Source organism: Amia ocellicauda, chromosome 10, assembly GCF_036373705.1.
Source record: "Amia ocellicauda isolate fAmiCal2 chromosome 10, fAmiCal2.hap1, whole genome shotgun sequence".
NCBI classification, from domain to species: Eukaryota; Metazoa; Chordata; class Actinopteri; order Amiiformes; family Amiidae; genus Amia; species Amia ocellicauda.
In genome coordinates, this window is record NC_089859.1 from 8,560,875 (window position 1) to 8,579,570 (window position 18,696).

Sequence of the window (18,696 nt, forward strand, 5' to 3'; positions counted from 1 at the left end):
CTCTCTGAAAGGCTGGATACAGTCAAACTGGAGGTGGACTCTGTGTACATCCTGTAGCCAGTCACAAAGCAAAAATAAAGACAGATAACTCTAGATGTTTGCATTTCAAAAAATACATTCAACTTCCTGTGCAGAAATTGGCATCTTGCAATCAACATTCAGATACTGAACTTCAGAACAGCCTCCCATTACAAGATGACTAAGGAACATTCACCAGGAGAAAAAAATAAATTAAAAAAAATATCTGGATAATTTGTTACTGTTGGAATGAAATCAAGTTAAGAGTCACTTCGGTACAGATGCTTAACTTCAACCACCAGAGCAACGATCGAACTTCTAACCCGTAGACTATTAATTACGTCAATATGCACAACCTTTTGTGGATCTTCAATTCAACAGTCCCTTGACTGTTATTGGTACGAACCATAATATGTCCTATTTGCTAATATTAATGGTGTACATATTTTAGAATTATTTGCAGAAGTATTTTCCATTCTGATCAGAACACTCAAGCAGAAAGTAAACCGGTTAAGGTTCTCTTTTTTTTCCTGGGGGGTATATTTTTCCCCCCAGAAAATGTAAGCCTTTAATAAATAGCTAATCATAAATCAAATCCACAGTTAAAAGCAGAACTATTGCTTTTTTGCATCATTATAACACCCCAGCAGCCTTAACACCCCCCCCCCAAAAAAATAAAAATAAAGTTACCTCTGGCAGCTGTTTTATGTTGCATTAATTCCAAAGACACTGGAAGAAATGTTTTGAAAAGCAGTCACCAGTGAAATACATGGAAGTTAATGGGCTGGAAGGCTTGGGTAAAACCAGCCTGTAACTTCGCTATCTTCTCCAGACTCTCGTCACCTTCACTGTTTACACAGGTACAAAACACATTAAGCTGGTGTGCAGTCTGAATGCAGTCTGCTCTCACACCCTACCGAGTCAAGTTCCAGCACTGCAAATCTGAAGCTCACTGAACCACCAAAGAAAAGGAAAAAAGCCTTTACCACAGCCCCCCGAAGCAGCAAATGCCAAGCGCTGATGCATCAAAGTGACTCGAAAGGAATGTGTGCCATGACCAGAAGGCTAGTTATCTTTTCCTACTTCATGCATATCACAGGATCTCCGCAGGTCCAATCAAGACGCAAGCTGGTATTGTTTGGAGTTTTCCGTTGCCTTACGTAAAGCTACTTAAGTAAATAACCTGAGGTGCCAATTTGATAACACAAACATTACACCATCTATACAGATACAACACAGAATGCAAATTTTACAGCCCCTGATTTATTGAAGGTATAGATGAGTTTGCTGATACTGGCATTCCTCTCTTCGTGTGCAGAATTCAGAAATCATTTATCATACCGTATGATGTCCAGTTAAAATGTACACATGTGGAATGTCGCAAAGTTTCAACTGAACACCTCAATACAATATACACCCAAGGTTGTATATTCCCTCAAGCTGTGAACTGAAAGACGTTTCAAGTTAAGAATTCCAAGGTATCCTTCCAGAATGTTCTCCAACACTGTACCACAACCCTGTGATGCTGAACACAAAGTCTGAGCCTTCTTGCCCAAGTATAGGGAAGTGCTTGTGATTCAAAGCCACGTGTGAGCACAGTTAGCTCACGTCAGCCCGCTTCCTTGGCAACACAAGGATATTGAAGTTTGGATCAATTCCACTTTGAACAAATTCTAGACAGCTGTATTTTCACAGAGGCCACAATTTGAAACTTCGAGGGAATACAGAAGATCATATCCACAGAGTATGAGTGACAATGGGTAGAGTGAACTTCCCCCTGTTCAATAAATCCCCACCTACAGTTCCTGCTAGGTCGCCCAAGGGTGGAATAATTTAATTTAAATTTAAACTGCAATTCCGGGGAAAAAATTGCAGTATACCAAATTAAATGTTATTGGTTGCAGATATATGGGGTTTCATTATATATATCTTCTTTTAGAACTACAAAAGCAGTGCAATTAATCCAACACACAACCATTTACATTCCGTGTAGGCTATATGTATTTTCTTGTTCCAGAAATAATATTTTTGTATATTGACTGAATATGGAAGCTGCATAGAGAAAAAAAAAAAAATGTTTTAGTATTTAGTACATATTCAGGCAACCTTACAAAAACCTTACATCTCTCCCAAAATAAGTTTAAACTGCTTTTATGACATGTGCTCATCTCATCAATAATTAATCCCCCCACCACACACAAAAAAATGTCTTCTGGTCCATTTGGGAAATCTAAATATTTGTGTGGATGTGGAAGTAAAAAATAAAAATACATAAAAAATTGGTTTGATATTAAACAAAAAACATATTGCAGTGCAGAAACAACTTCCTTAACACAGTGCTGGAAAATCATTGATTTTAAACCATCACGACAGCTTGTTTTCTACAAAACAGATTAACTTACAAGACAAGACTGGAGAAAGATAAATCAATACAGATGTGAGGCTTAAAAGGAGTTCAGTCAATCATTAGCATTGTTGTTATGCAGTGGCTTTCAAGGGCTTCCTACAGAGTTTCAGGATATGCTGAACGAGTTGAAGCTGAACCAGCTGGCGAGGAGTCGCCGGTCTCTGGTGGCGTACCGTGCTCACATCTGGAGGGTCTGAACCCTGTCCAAGACACACATGTGGAAGCACTCAGCTCTTAAAACAAGCCACACATTAAAGATCACAGTGTGATCGACAGGACATGAGCCACAGGGCTTGCACTTTTCACAGCATCAGTTCTCAAAGAAAAAACACATTATATACCATAATTAAATTGAGTATTTTTTCCTTCATTTATTTATAGTTTTTTGGGGGTGATAGTAAAACACTTCACTTGAATAGCTTCTTGAACATTTATCCATAGTCTGAACACAGCCTGAGCAGTCTAGATCATTCTGTACATTACAACATTATTTCAGGCTGAAGTGGCAATTGTCTTAATTTGGATTTTATTTTTTCTAAACAAAAAATAATAATTCAAAACTATGTAGAGATTATTTTTTTAATAATTTAAAACCATTACCACAGGGGAAACAAAACTGTAAACCTGGACTTGTTTATGGATGTTGACTTTTCAATACAGGCTGCACATTTCCATTTGTCCTAGAAGTAAACTCTTTTCACCACCCCCAAATAATCCTATACTTCAGGTCGGAGATTACTGAAGATTTATAGAATTATGCATTGATACGGGAACAGAATAACAGTGCACTCAAAGTGCTGGCTCATCATGCTCTGCCATGCATCACTGCAATCTAGGATCTTCATTACAGCTGAAGAGTTTGCACATGTTTGAACCATAAAAACTCAGTTTATCCTATCATATATACAGAAAAGAAACTGATTCAAATTGAGTCGAATTGATTAATTAACAGGACTGCTTGAGGCTGATCAATATCTCAATGTAATGCTAAATAATAAAAGGTAACTCTGTGGTTTGTGAACAATGATGGCAGGCTCTCAGTGCCCTGTGGCCATGCAATTCTGGACTAACTGATAGTGTTCTGTAGAAAGTAAGCAATGTTTTGAAAATGACAGGACTTGCCTCCACACAAAACACTGACTAAGAAAGTAGTGATTATAGAACTGTCAAATAATTCAGAATAATATTTAAGTTTAAAAATTATGAGGATGACTGATTATGCAGTGGCAGGTGCACTAATATCTATTTGGTATATAATAATGTTAGGCAGTTTGAGGCATCTTCATTTTCTGAAATTAAGTACATTTAACTCCAAGTTGCTATTTGCTGTTCTGAATTTTAGAATGTACCAGAGAACCATAACTACAATAAATAGTAGTCTTAGAAATATGTACCGAATATCTTCTGATATTCTTTATACTTTGTACATATTTTAAAGCATTGCTGATATGTAGTTTCAAATCCTGAATCAGTCATTCTGCATAAAAATAAATGGTAGTTCCAAACACAAAAATTATGTAAAAGGACAGCTTTCGTCAAAATACACTCTACTTCCAAGTGAATATAATGAAACTTGCACTTTGGAAAGAATTACTGCTGCATGCAGGTGTTTTCCATGAGATGGCACTACAGAGTGATTTTACATTTCACAGCTCATCTTTTCACATTTATTCTAAACAATCCACTAACTAACAAATTAGAGAACAAGAGAATGTTTAAAGAAATATACATTCTGTATGCTTATGTTAAATTATTGTTTCTATACAAATGTTCAGGCCAAGCATGCACTTAATTGTTATGCAATACTACTATTCACAAGGAGTTAGGGTGGCTACTGTCACAAAGACTACCAAGCAGAAGAAAAATAACTCCTCATAATGGGGAAGACTACTTGCATTTTGGTAAATTATGTAAAAGGAGATGTGTTACAACAGCAGTCAATTTATCGACATTAAGGGACAAACCACATCAGAAGAAAGTCTGTATTTGAAAGGAAAAACTGGGGAGGAAAAAAAATACATTAACAGCCAGTAATTGTCTCAATTTAACACCAGACAAAAATATGCCTTGCTTTATATTAGTACCAACCAAGTAAAGAACTGTGAAAAAGTGAATGCTGCTCCAGTAAATGCAACTAAATCAAAAATCTTCCTTCACGATGATAGTAGTGTATGGTTACTTTTCATGATTGCAGTCTTAATTTTAGAGAAATCTCTATCTACTTGAACAAGAGCCAGATAAATACCTCACGTCAAAACTTTTAAGGCAGAGAAAAGTCTAACCAGGAATGATACGAATTAACTACATTATACTAAATGAAAAACAACCTAATCTACCCGTATCCACACACGTACTACCTACCTCCACATGCTTTTGGAAACGTCAAAGCAGCCCCGCACACACACACGCACGCACACCCACGCCCCCCTTCCCCCATCTTTGAGACACTAAGATATGTGAAAAATGTTAGCTGCTGATCCCAAGGCCCCCTCACTGCTTTGCTTTCCTCAGGAGCTCATAGGCAGATCGCAGAGCAGCCTTCTCAATCTTCACACAATCAACTTACAAGACATCTTCATGTGTATGATTCCCATCCATTTACTATTCAGAAACACTTGCAAAAAGTGGCCTGTACCAGGAGACTGTAGGTTTTATAGAAGGTAGGGTACTCTGTATTCAAATAGACTTCTACCTTCTCGTACAAATGAATAAAAGCATACCAACACCAAGACGGTATGTTGCAAAAGTTGTGCAAATCACCTGGTGTGAATGAGAACGCAATAAAACAACTGATTGATAACAATATTGTTATAATATTGTTATAATAATATAGGGAGCTCAGGTCTAAACATTGATATGCTAACTCTCACCCCCATCTGAGCATGGCCTTCTGTGGGGTTTCAGAATTGAAAGTCAAAACTGAAGCCATGCACAAGCATTAGTTCTCCCCTTTTTTTATTCATCTGGGTGAGCTGAATCACAACTTTAGTACCAAGATGAAAACTAGAAGAATGCCTTGCTCCTGGGCTGAAACAAATGAGAACACCATGTGCAAGTAAGTACAGTTCCTTACAATTCATGGGCATGCAGGATTACCAATTCTGAATGCCTCTTGGATATGTAGAATGGCAAACTATGCCAAATTACACCTCATTATTAAGTCTACAATTTACACAAGCAGTTTTCCAATCAATATTATGCTTTGATTAAAGTCAGACTGGATTGCAGGCCACTACAGATAAAACGGATTACAAGAATCAGTCGTCAGTTGATCCTTACTAATTATGATAGCTCTGTGTATCGTGTCTATTGAGGGCACCATTGGTCTGCATGGTTTTATTTATACTGTTAGGGTTGTTTAGGATCAGGGTGTAATGTAGGCCTGAATTTGGATCACTAAACTGTGGCCTCACCCACTAACTATAGCACAGGCCTGTAACTCAAATTCCTACAGGCACAGTCATCACAGAGTGATACGATAATACCTCCATTGACTCTGGAAGTGTCCTAGCAACATGTGAACACATAAATTGGGTTAATTTTGTATCTACCACCCTACTACACCCTACACTGATTTAAAGCAGAAGTCTACATGAATATCAAATCATTTTATGTAAAGTATTAAGTACACTTTAACCGAATGCAGTTTGTTTTCATGAGATTCATGTCCACCTAATCCCATACTCTCAAACACCGCTCCCATTAAATATTTAATATTATGTGGAACTCACACCATTAGACCATGACCTATGACTGCAAAATATTCTTAAACATGAAATATGCATACAGACACGCACAATCTAAAACATCTCTGTTCCCAGGAGCGCTGAGCAGGACCATGTGCACATGGTGCTCCAAAACAGAGGAGCGCGGAGACCGTCGAAGACTACAAATATTTTATGAATGTTTTTACATCCTAAAACTTCCTAGCAAATCTGGTCCATCATGTATGTGCATGTTGGTTATCCAGGGCCTCAGGGTAGTTAGCCAACATTAATCTATTGTTAATTAAATATTAAAAACAATATTAGAATATTAAAATTAACAAATGTGAGTGGAACCCAAAACCCCATTCCTGTCAGCATTGCATGGCTAGAATGTCAGCTTCTAAGCTGGTAAAGAGATATTGATTGAACTAAAGTCACAACAAATCCATGGGTTTTAGAGGTCACATCTTCAAGATGAATGAAGGTCTTTCAAAAATACAGGATTATCAAGCACATGACAGCCTGGGAACGTCCGATGCCCAATCTGGGTCTCACGGTATACTCCTCTCAGGGCTGGGATTGATAAGATTACATGAGACAGGCTTATAGAATGAGGTGCTCCACTGTGAAAACTGCTTGGAAGAAAAAGGACAAACCAATTCTGTTTAAAAGCCCAAAACGCATCCATTACTGAAATAATGATTAAGATGATCCAGGACAAGCCAGGAAGATTGAAGGAGTGGGGGTCTGTACCTTACCAATCACATACCTATTGTGATCAAATTCAACATGGCTTGTACATATTCAGACTTACAAATTACTTGATGAAAAACAAAATTAAAAGGACTGATTGAGGTTGAATGAAGCAGGAGTTCCTCACTTTTCTGACATGTTCCAGCTGCTTGCGGTGTGGATGAGTGGGACTAGAATGTACCAGCGAGACCACTGAACACACACTGGCTATGTCTTTTAAATGTTCAGGGTTGTCTTTGGTATCCTACACCATAAACCACAAGGTGCAAAGAAAACATCAACAGTTTTAACTGTGGTTTAAGGGTTTGGGTTAGACCAGTATGACTTTCCTAATCATATAACCCAAGATTTACACAAATTCTAATAAGTTTAGAGCTAATCAATATAGGTCAGAAATTAATTGCACTTCCAAACCTAAGCCAACATTTTAGCATGTGTATAGGAAACATGTATAAATCAGCACACATGCTGTTAGTTAATTAGACTTCCATTTAATTGCAGAGAAAGCGGGAGACAAACCACAGGGTGACTTCTGTAACACACACTCAAAATACTATAAAAAGATGTAGGAAGTAGGTCAGGCTATTATTTGTTAACACATGTCCAGCAGAAAACTAAGTGTGGAAAATAAGGTTTGTTTTTATTTTCTGCAGTATCAAGTTGCCAAATGCTTACTGTTTGCCCAAGAATTACACCATTGATATCACTACTGATTGCAGAATTGATTTGTTTAAAAAATAAAAGTTTTTGTATTCAGAACCTGAAAACCTAACATTACAGACTATGTTTTGCTTGTTGAATTAATGCATACCAGCATTGAACAGCTTCAGGCTGAGAGAGGCAAACACAGGGAGAAGTCATTGGAAACAAAAAGTCCCAAGTCATGTTGTGGGCGTCAAGTCACAGGGAGCTTGAGAGGAGAGGTCTTGAATCACTAAGCTACTAATAACTGGAGGACCAATATAGGCAGAAAGATTTCTTCACTGCAACCTTTTATAAATAGCCATCAAAGTACAAAAATATAAAGCCATGATATGAATGCCAAAATGACTTGCTGAGGTACATGGGATTAACAGACTTTTAGCAACTCACCATGATAGATGCACTCATTGTAACTTTAGTTTAGGCTACAGTTTATATAATCAACAAAATCTTACAGGCAATAAGAAAATGTAGACTTAAAGCCACAAATTAAGTACTGGTAGGTACCACATTTACCTAGCATGTAAACGTCTGGGTTTGGTCACATTCGGAATCGCTTTCTGCTTTTAAAACCCTCACAAAGAGGAACTCAACTTGCCACTCGACTTCATCACTCACCCACCACAGCGGTTAAGGTGGAAATCGTCCATACCTAGACCGCAAAACACAGACCAGCCACCTCCACAATCTGCAAAACATTGGATCTGAACCAGCAAACTCCTACTCGGACAGATTGACCAGATGAAGTCTTGCAGATGTGTACTTTCTTTTCTGATAAACACAAAGCTAAATCCCCAATTAAGGCCCCAGATATTGAATTCAATTCAGCAAGTCAAACAGCTGCTGCAGACTCGTCCTTGGGGAACAAAAGCAAAAGGGGATAAACAACCCAAACAATCCAGCCCACCGCCACACACAATGCCAGACTACTTTAACATCACAGCTGCAGTGGGCAATAGTGCACATCCTTCTTCTTGTTATAATTCGAAGCACAGATAATATAACCACTGGTTTGCTCTCAAGACAGTGGGGGAAAAAATGCCACCAGATAATTAAAGAATACATCAAATCTATTCCTCTGGACAATTGAGCCTGAAGGCACAAAGCAAATCCAATTTTATATGGGGGATGTGGGGAGGAATCAGCATCAAAGCCACAATGAATTATTTTAACAATCCTGAACATAGTATAGGGTGAGATTCCGATAAACACATTAAAAACAATATAAGTGAAGAGGTCTACTAAAGCACTTAACTTTTTAAAATTGATTTACATAGTTTTTATAGAATATTGCAACTTCAGTGACTGTTTAATCAAAACTTTAAGCTTCAAGCTTTATCAGATATGCATCATATTCATGATAAAAATCAGGTACAAGAGCAAACCAAGATAAGAAATATCATTGCAAATATGTCTGACAGCCTTGAGTTATCACAAAATGACATCAGTATTCAAACGCACTCCAAAGAAATCTAACAAGCAAAGCAAGAGAGAATAGTACTCCAGAAAAGCAATATACAAGAACCTACACAAATTAGCACAGATTAAAAAATGTTGAAGACTACAGTATTTTGTTTTCCAGAGATTAAGGATCATACCATGGCATTTACTGAAGAGTCGTTAGTGTTAGCATATACTATAACATATGTAAAATTAATATTAAAGCAAAGGAAACCTCTGTTTACCGCACAATTCAGACTTCAAACATGTTATTTCTGGAGATGCATCCAGTTAAATGTCCCACACTTATTCCATACATTAATGTAGTATGCTTTGTGGCTTAACATATGATCATAAAAGGTGCTCTAAAAAACATACAATCAGTAAAATGTATTGGTGCAAAGAAAGACAAGAGTGGACATGCTTTTTGGGGACTTTATTCTGAAAACCAGCTCATGATAACTTTAAGACCATATTATAAAAATGGTTCTAGTTGAATATAAAGAAAAATCTATGGAACTACAGTATCGTTTACACAAGGACATAGAATATACAATATCAAATTTAAACAAAAATAATACGTTTATAGTGGACTATGTAAATAAAAATAAAACTGAGTTCACTACAACATACAAAAGCAGACGGTTAGAAAAGAAGACTCCACATTTATGGCTGCAGGGCTTGCCTTTTTCTTTGGCAACCTTCCTGTCACAATCAAAACACTACCATGCCTATAATGATCTGTACTCCGCAGCTCATGAAGTTCAAACGTGAGGTAAGCCAGTGTGCCTGAACAGACTTGTTCAGAGACAATGCACAAAATCTGCCCGAGAAAAATGAGCAAATGGGCCTCTTTTGGAAAGTGACAGCAATGCCTTACCACCACATATCTAGTCCGGTGAAACATTTGAAGAAAGGAAAACCTTGCTTTGATATTCACAATTGCACAAAAAGAGCCGCCACTGTGAAACTGTTCAGAGCCACACGATTAGATCCCCCCCGCCCACACTACCATCTTTTAGGATTCACAGAACTGCAAGCAGACTTGTCTGTGATCAAGGGTTACAGAAACAAGTACCATGAGGTTGGATGAAGGAACTTAAGAAAATTATTTTTCTCAGATATCTGCAGCTATATCCAGCCCTTTTGGAGAAAGCTCTTATTCTGCACTCTTTAACTTCACTGTTTAATCAGGTTATTAAATATTGTCCTGGGGACATACAATATACAAATGAGACATCAATAATGAGCTCTGCATGTTGTTAAAATGTATATATGTAAGTAGAGCAGACATTACGTTACAATGCAAGAATCATTATGTGCATTTATTGCAGCAAATCTGGATTTCAGTGCAACTTACTTGGTAGAAAGGAATTAAATCTACCTCAAGAATGTAAATCTGGTATCAAGGGCTTCCAACCCAGCATATGAGAAGGTCCAGTATAGGGTAACTGCTCACAAACAGACTGATAAAGTACCTTATCTTCACCTTGACCATTGGGGCCAAATCACACCAAGCACTAGCAGAAAAACATAAGCAGTGATTTTTTTTTTTTGGCATCACAGGGGGTGACAAAACAGACAGCATTAAGTGGACTTGGATTTTAGAAGCAAAATGCTGAATTTACATGTAGGGGGGCAAACACGTGAAGCAGACCAAGCATGAGATCAATTCAAGGATTTAGGGTCTGCAACTGGTGAGGTGAGCTGGCAGTGACATGTAGATTTTGGAATTATGAATGAATGAATGAATGGATGAATGAACGTACCAAGAACTATCAATAGCATACAAAGTCACCACTAAGCCATTAACTAGACAGGTAAGAAAGAACCACCAACCAACACGAAGATCTAGATTAACTGTAAACAATGCATGTATACATCCTGATGAAGATAAAGGAAAAGAAGGTTTCACATTAAAGTGTCTAACCTGGCTCACCTTGTAACTACAGGGTTATTTCCTCCAGGTGAAGACTACACAGGGCAAGAGAGATAATCTATCTATATATCCACAGATATACAAGTACATACATTATTGAACTGTGCAATCTATAAGCAAGAGGTCAGAAGCCAGACCTGCCTCACTGTGACAAGGAAACACCCCGACCCTGAGCTTCACAAGACAACATGCACACTCGCACACATTCACAGTATAGAGGTTCAAATTAGGTACATTACAAACATACATCTGTATTTGTATCTATTACAATGTAGCTTTCAGTTAGTTTTCCTGTATAAATCAGGCCCTAGGAGGCATTTTAACAAATTATGTATAATTCTGACTAGACACTCTTTTCACAAGTTCATGCTCCCATGCAGAATTACAAAGCCTTATATGGGTAAAATGTCTTTTACAAGAACAGTCAGGGAGAAGAGCAATTAGTAAACTAAACACGGAGCCCCTTTGAAAATCAGCACTGGTGCTCAGTTATCCAAAACGGCGTTTAATCTCCATTCACAGCCCAGTGTCATCTCTTAGCAGTCTCACGGTGCCGGGCGGAGAGAGAGGGCTGCCCGTTGTTTGCTCTCCAAGGCACACCTGCAGTACTGCCCAAGGACACCGCTATCTCAGCAAGAGCTCAACATAACAGCTGCAGGAGATGCCTGGCACCCATTACCCAGATTCAAAACCACATGCTTTCTTTTAACAGGGATTGCATTAGTGTACACTCAGTCATCCATATAACAGACTTAAAATCTATTTAATTTTAATTTATATACACACACACTATAAATACATATATACATACACAAGAGGATTGAATGTCACTAAACTTCTCAAAATGATTCAGCATTTCTTTCCTAAAGTTATATATTCAGATATGCATTTTGAAGCAGATTCCAGTATTGAAGTATATATATCAGTGGTGAATGGGTTGTCTTCCTAGTACTGCAAGCAGAGTCTTAACTATCATTAATATAATTACCCGTGTGGTAAGTGAATTACCAGTTGGACTGTAGACAAAGTAAAGTTAACCCTTAGGAAGCCAGAGTAACATGCAAGTCAGACTAATTGCAACTGACCAGTTAACAAAACGCATCATGAAGGAAATTAAGAAACTAGACCTTATCAAAACAAAAGTGAACAATTATTCTGGCAACAAAGGCTAGCATAGCACATTATTGCCTCAGTTCCACTGGCTTAAGTGTCCGTGCCATGCCATGCCGTGCGTCCCAGAGCTATTTGTTAAACCAGGCCATTGTCGGACGTCCGTCCCCTGTTGTGGGAGGAGCACAGCGATCGTGGGTTTGGTTTAAAAACAAAGACCGAAAACAACACTACGAGCGATAGAGCCTGATGTGGAAAGGACTTTTGTGTCTATTTTATTCTTTGTGCTTTACATGACTGGAGACAGCGTAATAACTACACTTTTCTGTTAAGAGATATTAAAAGCTAAACATGTACAGACAAACATTATACTCAGACAAGCATGACATTACCATGACGTTTCCATGTGCATCACTAAAATCAATTTGCTTTTATTATTGTTAATATTGTATTCATCATCAATATATGTGCTAGTAGATATGCATTTTAAATGGCACAACTTGACTCCCTTAATTTTACTCTTACTACAGATTTGTAACTGCAAACGACACTTTTTGCCGTATTATTTTTAATTTACTTAGCAGACGCCCTTAACCAAGGCAAGTTGAAACAAAATGCACACATTTCACGATTAATCATACAGTAACAGCAGCTACATTATAGCAGGTTATAATTTCACTAGTGTGTGCACGTCTCAGTCATAGCGTTTATGGATGTATGGATGCATTTATTAAACCAGTCCTTAATCTGTTAGAGGGAAACCCAGATCTGCTGTATTTATTCATTCATTCATTCATTCATTTAACTTGTAAATGGACACACGTTAACCGAATCGTGTTTGCCTTCACACTGATTGTCTCTGCGGGGCTGTTATACAACAGACCTGCACACCATTCACAGGACAACAGCCTGAAACACCATACAGCTGTTCATAAAATATGAATAAAATCGGCTGCTACCGCTCCGATAATTATCATTCAGTTTATTTTTAACCAGTCACGGCACTGCACTGGGTCCTGTGAAATGCAAGTTTTTAATACACTCGGATATTAACTGTAAGCAGTAAAACATTTAATTGTTTCTGTACGTGGTTTTCACTCCATGCTGCTAATAAAATTGTAATGTCTTGGTGATCCCACACAGCATTTGAGATTATATCTTCCGACATAAACTGATCTCTTCCCTGTCTGTCTGCAAGTCAAGCACACATCTCCGCTTCTGAAAGCAAAGTATTTCCTTAGTGGGTGTGACGGACGCTTACAGCACGTCTGGCATCAGATAGTTAACCATCCACAAAACCTGGACGCGTTCTGACGATAAAGCCAGTGGAAACACCAGTTTAAGTGTCCGGGGCCGAAACGGAGCATATGTTTTTGCTTGCTTTGTGTAAAAGATCTTTAAACAAATTGATAAAAGCAGCATAAATCAGTTTTCTAAGTGTATTTGTACTTCACAGCTCAAGCAACAGCAAACAAAACATTGCAAATACATAAATAAAGCTGGGGGTGGTGTAGTGAGATTTATTTCTATACAAAAATAGAATTGCAGTAGCTTCACTTGCTTTAATTAAAAGGATGTTAGTTTTAAGTGTCTGCTGTAAAGGCAGTAGGAAGATCTTGACCGCATTTCCACCGAGTTCTGAACACAGAAGTGGAAAGAAAAATGTTAAAGAGAAATGCAGGTGTTGTCTTGCTCACTATGGGAACACAGACATAGTCAAGTCAGTTTACCATTAAGCTCTGAACAATACAATGAAATTGCTCTAACACTTCTTAAGTTGTCCACCCTTTAAATCACTTCTATAAAGCAACGAACAATATGTCCCAATAGTTAATCCGTCAACTCCTTTAACATGCCTGGAAGTAGAATGGCATTGAAACCTCTGCTTGGATTATTTTTCTGAAAGATTTTGATTGCACCTCTGAAAAGATGCATACCAATGGAACGCAAAGATAAACCTGGTATTTGCATGCTTTTCTGGACAAACTCCATCTTGCTCAGATCACCCCCCAAATCCCCGCCTCACACTCAGGTTGTGATTCCTGTGTTGATAGCTTCTATGTGAATGCATGTTATGACTACAGCTCCAGAGACCTTGCTGACACAGAGAAGCATAGCCACTCTCAAGCAAAATGCTGTAGACAAATGTATGCCTCTCCTGCACAGCACTTCATCTCATTCCTGAAGGTCCCTTGATATGATCACCACAGTACGATGATAAAGGTTGCCAAGTTTAAGAACGAACACTAAGCAGTTACAAGGGGTCCTGCGAGCTAAATAACATACCCTTCAACAGGCAAGTTTAAATTAGAAGAAAAGAGCATACAAGATTTAAAGGGTTTGGAAACTGATTGTTCTCACACCCATCTCTGCACTGATCTTGGTATGAGGCAATAAAACTATATTCACAGACCAAACAGCCAAAAAAATTACTTTATATGAAATTGCACTTCTTCTGACATTATGGGGAATTACATAAAAAGAGTTCAGATGACTAAGACAAGTCGATGAAAATATGGGTTTCTAGAGGATTTCTTAAAACATGGGCTCCGCTATACCAGTTTCAAGTCAGGGATATTTACAGTAAATGGATTTAACGATGTTGGTTTGTAATTCCAGAACATGTGAATGTGATGTCCAAAATTACTTAAGGCTCATTCCAACCAAGACAAATAAATAAGATCTCCGGTCTCTCAGCATTGTCATAATCGGTATTTCCAATGTGCTGCCGCAAAGTCGGTCTGTATCTCACAACCATTTGTAATTTGTTTGGGATGGAATTTAATATAAGTCGCATCAATCTCTGTCACACATGCTTTGCTGCAACTCCTTTGGTACCGGATGTATTTTGTATTGCAACAACATTCATGTCTATCTTGCCAATTTCAATTAACAGGGAAGTATAACTCACAGAGCTATTGTTCCATAACGTTATTTTTCATTCCTGGATACTATTGCAATTCAGGTAAAGCATGGGTCTGATATTTAATAATGATGGCAGAAAATAAAATACATAAAAAGAAAACATTCTAAATACCAAGTGTAGTCAAAACTCTGAATAACTGCATGCATGGGAGTAGCGGTTAGGGCTCGGGAGTGGAGGGTCGTGTGTTCAATCCCAGGTGGGTGACGCTTTAGATTGCTCCAGCTGTATATATTGTAACAATTGTAAGTCACCCTGGATAAGGACGTCTTATATAAAGTATTCTAATGTATACTTGTGTAAGGTCACTCTGATGGTATCCACTAGGGGGACATCCAGACATCTCCACATAAAAAAGTAACCATGTTACCAGTGAATATTAAATCACCTTTTATCGATGGGATCAATAGATTGGCCTAAATGTAATTGATTGTCAGAACAAACTAGGTAAAAATTAAGAGAAACATTTCACCTAAGACACTGATATATTACAGCGCTGAGATAGATTGTCTAAACTCCATTAATAGATTAAAAGTTTGCATTAACAGTTTAACATGGATGAAGGGGCGTGGTCGAGTTACAGGTTATGATTGTTTAGAAAACCTATAGAAATGTGACAAATTTCCCCCATAAGGTTTTGTTTTTTTTTTACAGAGAAAACCTTAGGACAGTTCTCTGGTACACGTAATAGCTCCAAACAAAATTCAGAAACAAACGCAGCTATGAGAAACAGTCATGCGAGGTCCTATAAAGAAATTGTGGGTGCTTGTTATTTATTAACCTGCCATAGAGTACAAGTCAGCTTGGCATGTCCACAACAAGGATATTCAGCAGTTTATTTGGGAAATGTAAGGCTCTGGTGCAATTTCGAGCTTTACGGATGCCTTATTCCTCAAGCAACACAGTGGCCCTTACTCTAAACCGGTACAATAACTTTTAACTAAAAGGAACCCACTCATAACATATCTCCTATGCCGGCTTCTATTTACACTGGCCCTTTCACCACAAGAAATTAGGTGTTTTATAAGAATTCTTAAATTCTAAATTGAAGAACATATAAAAGCTTCAGATGAAGAATCAAAGATGGCTTGCTTGTCAGCTTATATCAAGTATCGCTAAGAGCAATGGCATGAGCCAGCTCCAGAAACTTCAGATACTTTCAGCTGCAACTGAACATGGCACTCACAATCTGTCTATAAAGCATGTTACTGTCACACCTATAGTAAGCCAAAACCCATAAATCCACACTTCCCTGATCTCTTCAGCACAAACAGGCACAATTACATTATCGGATCGATCAGCATCATGATTATTTACTAGGTCACGGACCCCTATGTTTTTCCCTGAAATTCCTACAAACTACATCACTGGGTAAATCACAGAAAGTGAAGGGTGATGTATTTGTCATTTGTCATCATGCATGGGGTTCCCATTTACTTGAGAAGCCTCATTATTTCAAAGGCACCCTTCCACCTTTCCATATCATTTGAATTTCAGGCCTTATCCAATAAGGTCATATTTTCATTGAGTCACTAGGTTTAAATTTGATATCTGCTGTTCCCAATATAGTTAGACAGTAAACGTATAGACCAGGTTTACTGATGAAAACAATGGCATTATGCAAAAAGTATGCCATCATTCCTCCATTTCTACTTACAGACTCAATGAAACTGCAAACTATAAAAGTCAGCTTCTTGACTCCTCCCTTCGTATTTAAGAGTAGTAAACCATTTTCTCATTTACCTAACAATTTATTCACAGCGGAGGGCAGATCAGCATTGCAAGACCAACTGACTGGAACAGAACAAAAACCTAATTAAAGCAACCAATACAAATGTTTAAAAATATAACGAAAACACTGTCCGTTTTATAGCAGCTTTTAATGCCATAATTGCATTTGCTTATCCCAACAACTTAATGTTTTATAATGAATAAGGAATTGCTCCAATACAGCAGTAAATTCAACAGTAGGAATAGGTGCACTTTATACATAGAATTAGCTTATTTGGTCACTGTCTGTGCCAAGGTGTAAATCGTTACACGATGTATGTAAATAACAATAGGCTGCAATATGACAGATTAGACTGAGCAAGTGGTCCTTACACATAATTTGATTAATGCAGGTGTTCAAGAAGACAACCCCTGGAATAAGAGTCCCATCCCATTGTTCCTGGTTTCCTTCTCTGTTTTAAAAACAAAAAATCACGTGTTTTGCCCTTCTAAGTATTTATTAATATAGGACGATTAAAAACACTTACCCATAGACTATTTTGGTTTCTATGCATTTAAATCGACCGATAGGTAATGAATGCAGACTGGGACTATGTGGGTTACAATGTTTACATGTACCTTTCAGTTATTTAAAGAAAGTTCGGCTTGAGGCTTGAACCATATTATAAAAATGCAATATAGCTGCATCAATCCAGGTGTAAGGTATGCGCAATTCTGTTGAAACTACTGAGATAATACATAAATCCGCCAACTATACATCTCAAAGCGCTTGCAGACCAGTCACAATTCACATCTTACTCAGTTTTGATTCGCCACAAAGTAAAAACATACCCACATATGCAATACTAAAATATACACAAGGGTTTATTCTCTTCTATTTTTTTCTAAAATTAGGCAAAAGCTGGTGAACACAATTAAAAATATATAAATGTTTCGCATAAGTAGATTACAAATGCAAAGCAAGGCGGCAATACACGTTTACTGACCTGGTACGGTTTTATTTCAGTTTGTACATAAAGAAAATGTTGAGATTTTAGTGCCAAAACACAATATATCTGGTCCATTTAGGTTACCCAACGGGGTTAAAACAAACCTTGTGTGTTTGGTGCGTTCATTGAAATGCGTTTGCATTATGAAATATGGAAACCGAACATTTTAAATACAGATAAAGTGACTGGAGGAATTCAAAAACATTGTATATGAACTCCAAGTGAATTTTTGAAGATGTCTCAGAAGCGGTTGGCAGAATCTTCTTTCAATAAAAAAAGAAAGAGAGACAGAAAAGAAACCGGCATGTTTCTACAAGTTATTAGTAACAGCACAGACCCTTAAAAAATGTGATGCGCGCTTTGGACGCCTGCAGATCTCCAGCCCGTCTGTGCTCAACTTCAGCAATACTTCCCAGAAAAATCCATTCATGTGGCTGCGGGGTATTGCATTGATTTCACAAGGTCCCAAGGAAAACATTTTAAAAATAAATGTGTATTCAACATCCCTTTCAATTGCAAAGTGATTCTTTATTAATAGCATCCAAGAAAAGCTACACTTGTGTTATAAAGTAGCCGCACTCTATTTTTAAACTAAAGCTGGGAGTCACACGTGGGACCCCAGTATGAGACCCTGCATTATTACAATCATTGCGACAGTAATCGCCGCTTCCGAGCAGGACAGCAGGTTTAAATCTTTACTCACCGCCGACTGCGATTTGTCAACCCCGAGGCACAGGACTACCAGCAGAAGACTCACTGCAACGTTGGGCAAACTCTGACACTTCTTCATCTTCATTTTCTCCGCAAACTGCTGCTCAACACTGACATAGACAACTGAGTGTGGAAGTGGGCCTTGTCATATTCTTCACTTCCCTAAGAGAAAAACACAACCGCTTTGAAAAGGGTCTAAATTGATACTTAAAAGACTTCCAAGCCGTCCAATACTGAGACCTTTCCTTTCTGCAAACCTGACTAAC

At 37.9% G+C, this 18,696-nt stretch overlaps 1 protein-coding gene across 1 annotated transcript in view; it reads right to left on the reverse strand.

Moving 5' to 3' along the window:
• col4a5 (collagen, type IV, alpha 5 (Alport syndrome)) overlaps positions 1-18,696 on the reverse strand; it is a 67,084-nt gene extending 48,388 nt beyond the window's left edge. The window contains exon 1 of the mRNA XM_066714882.1: positions 18,423-18,696. Within this exon, the coding sequence (XP_066570979.1) occupies positions 18,423-18,515 (93 nt within the window). The 5' untranslated portion in view covers positions 18,516-18,696. The remainder of the gene's footprint in view (positions 1-18,422) is intronic.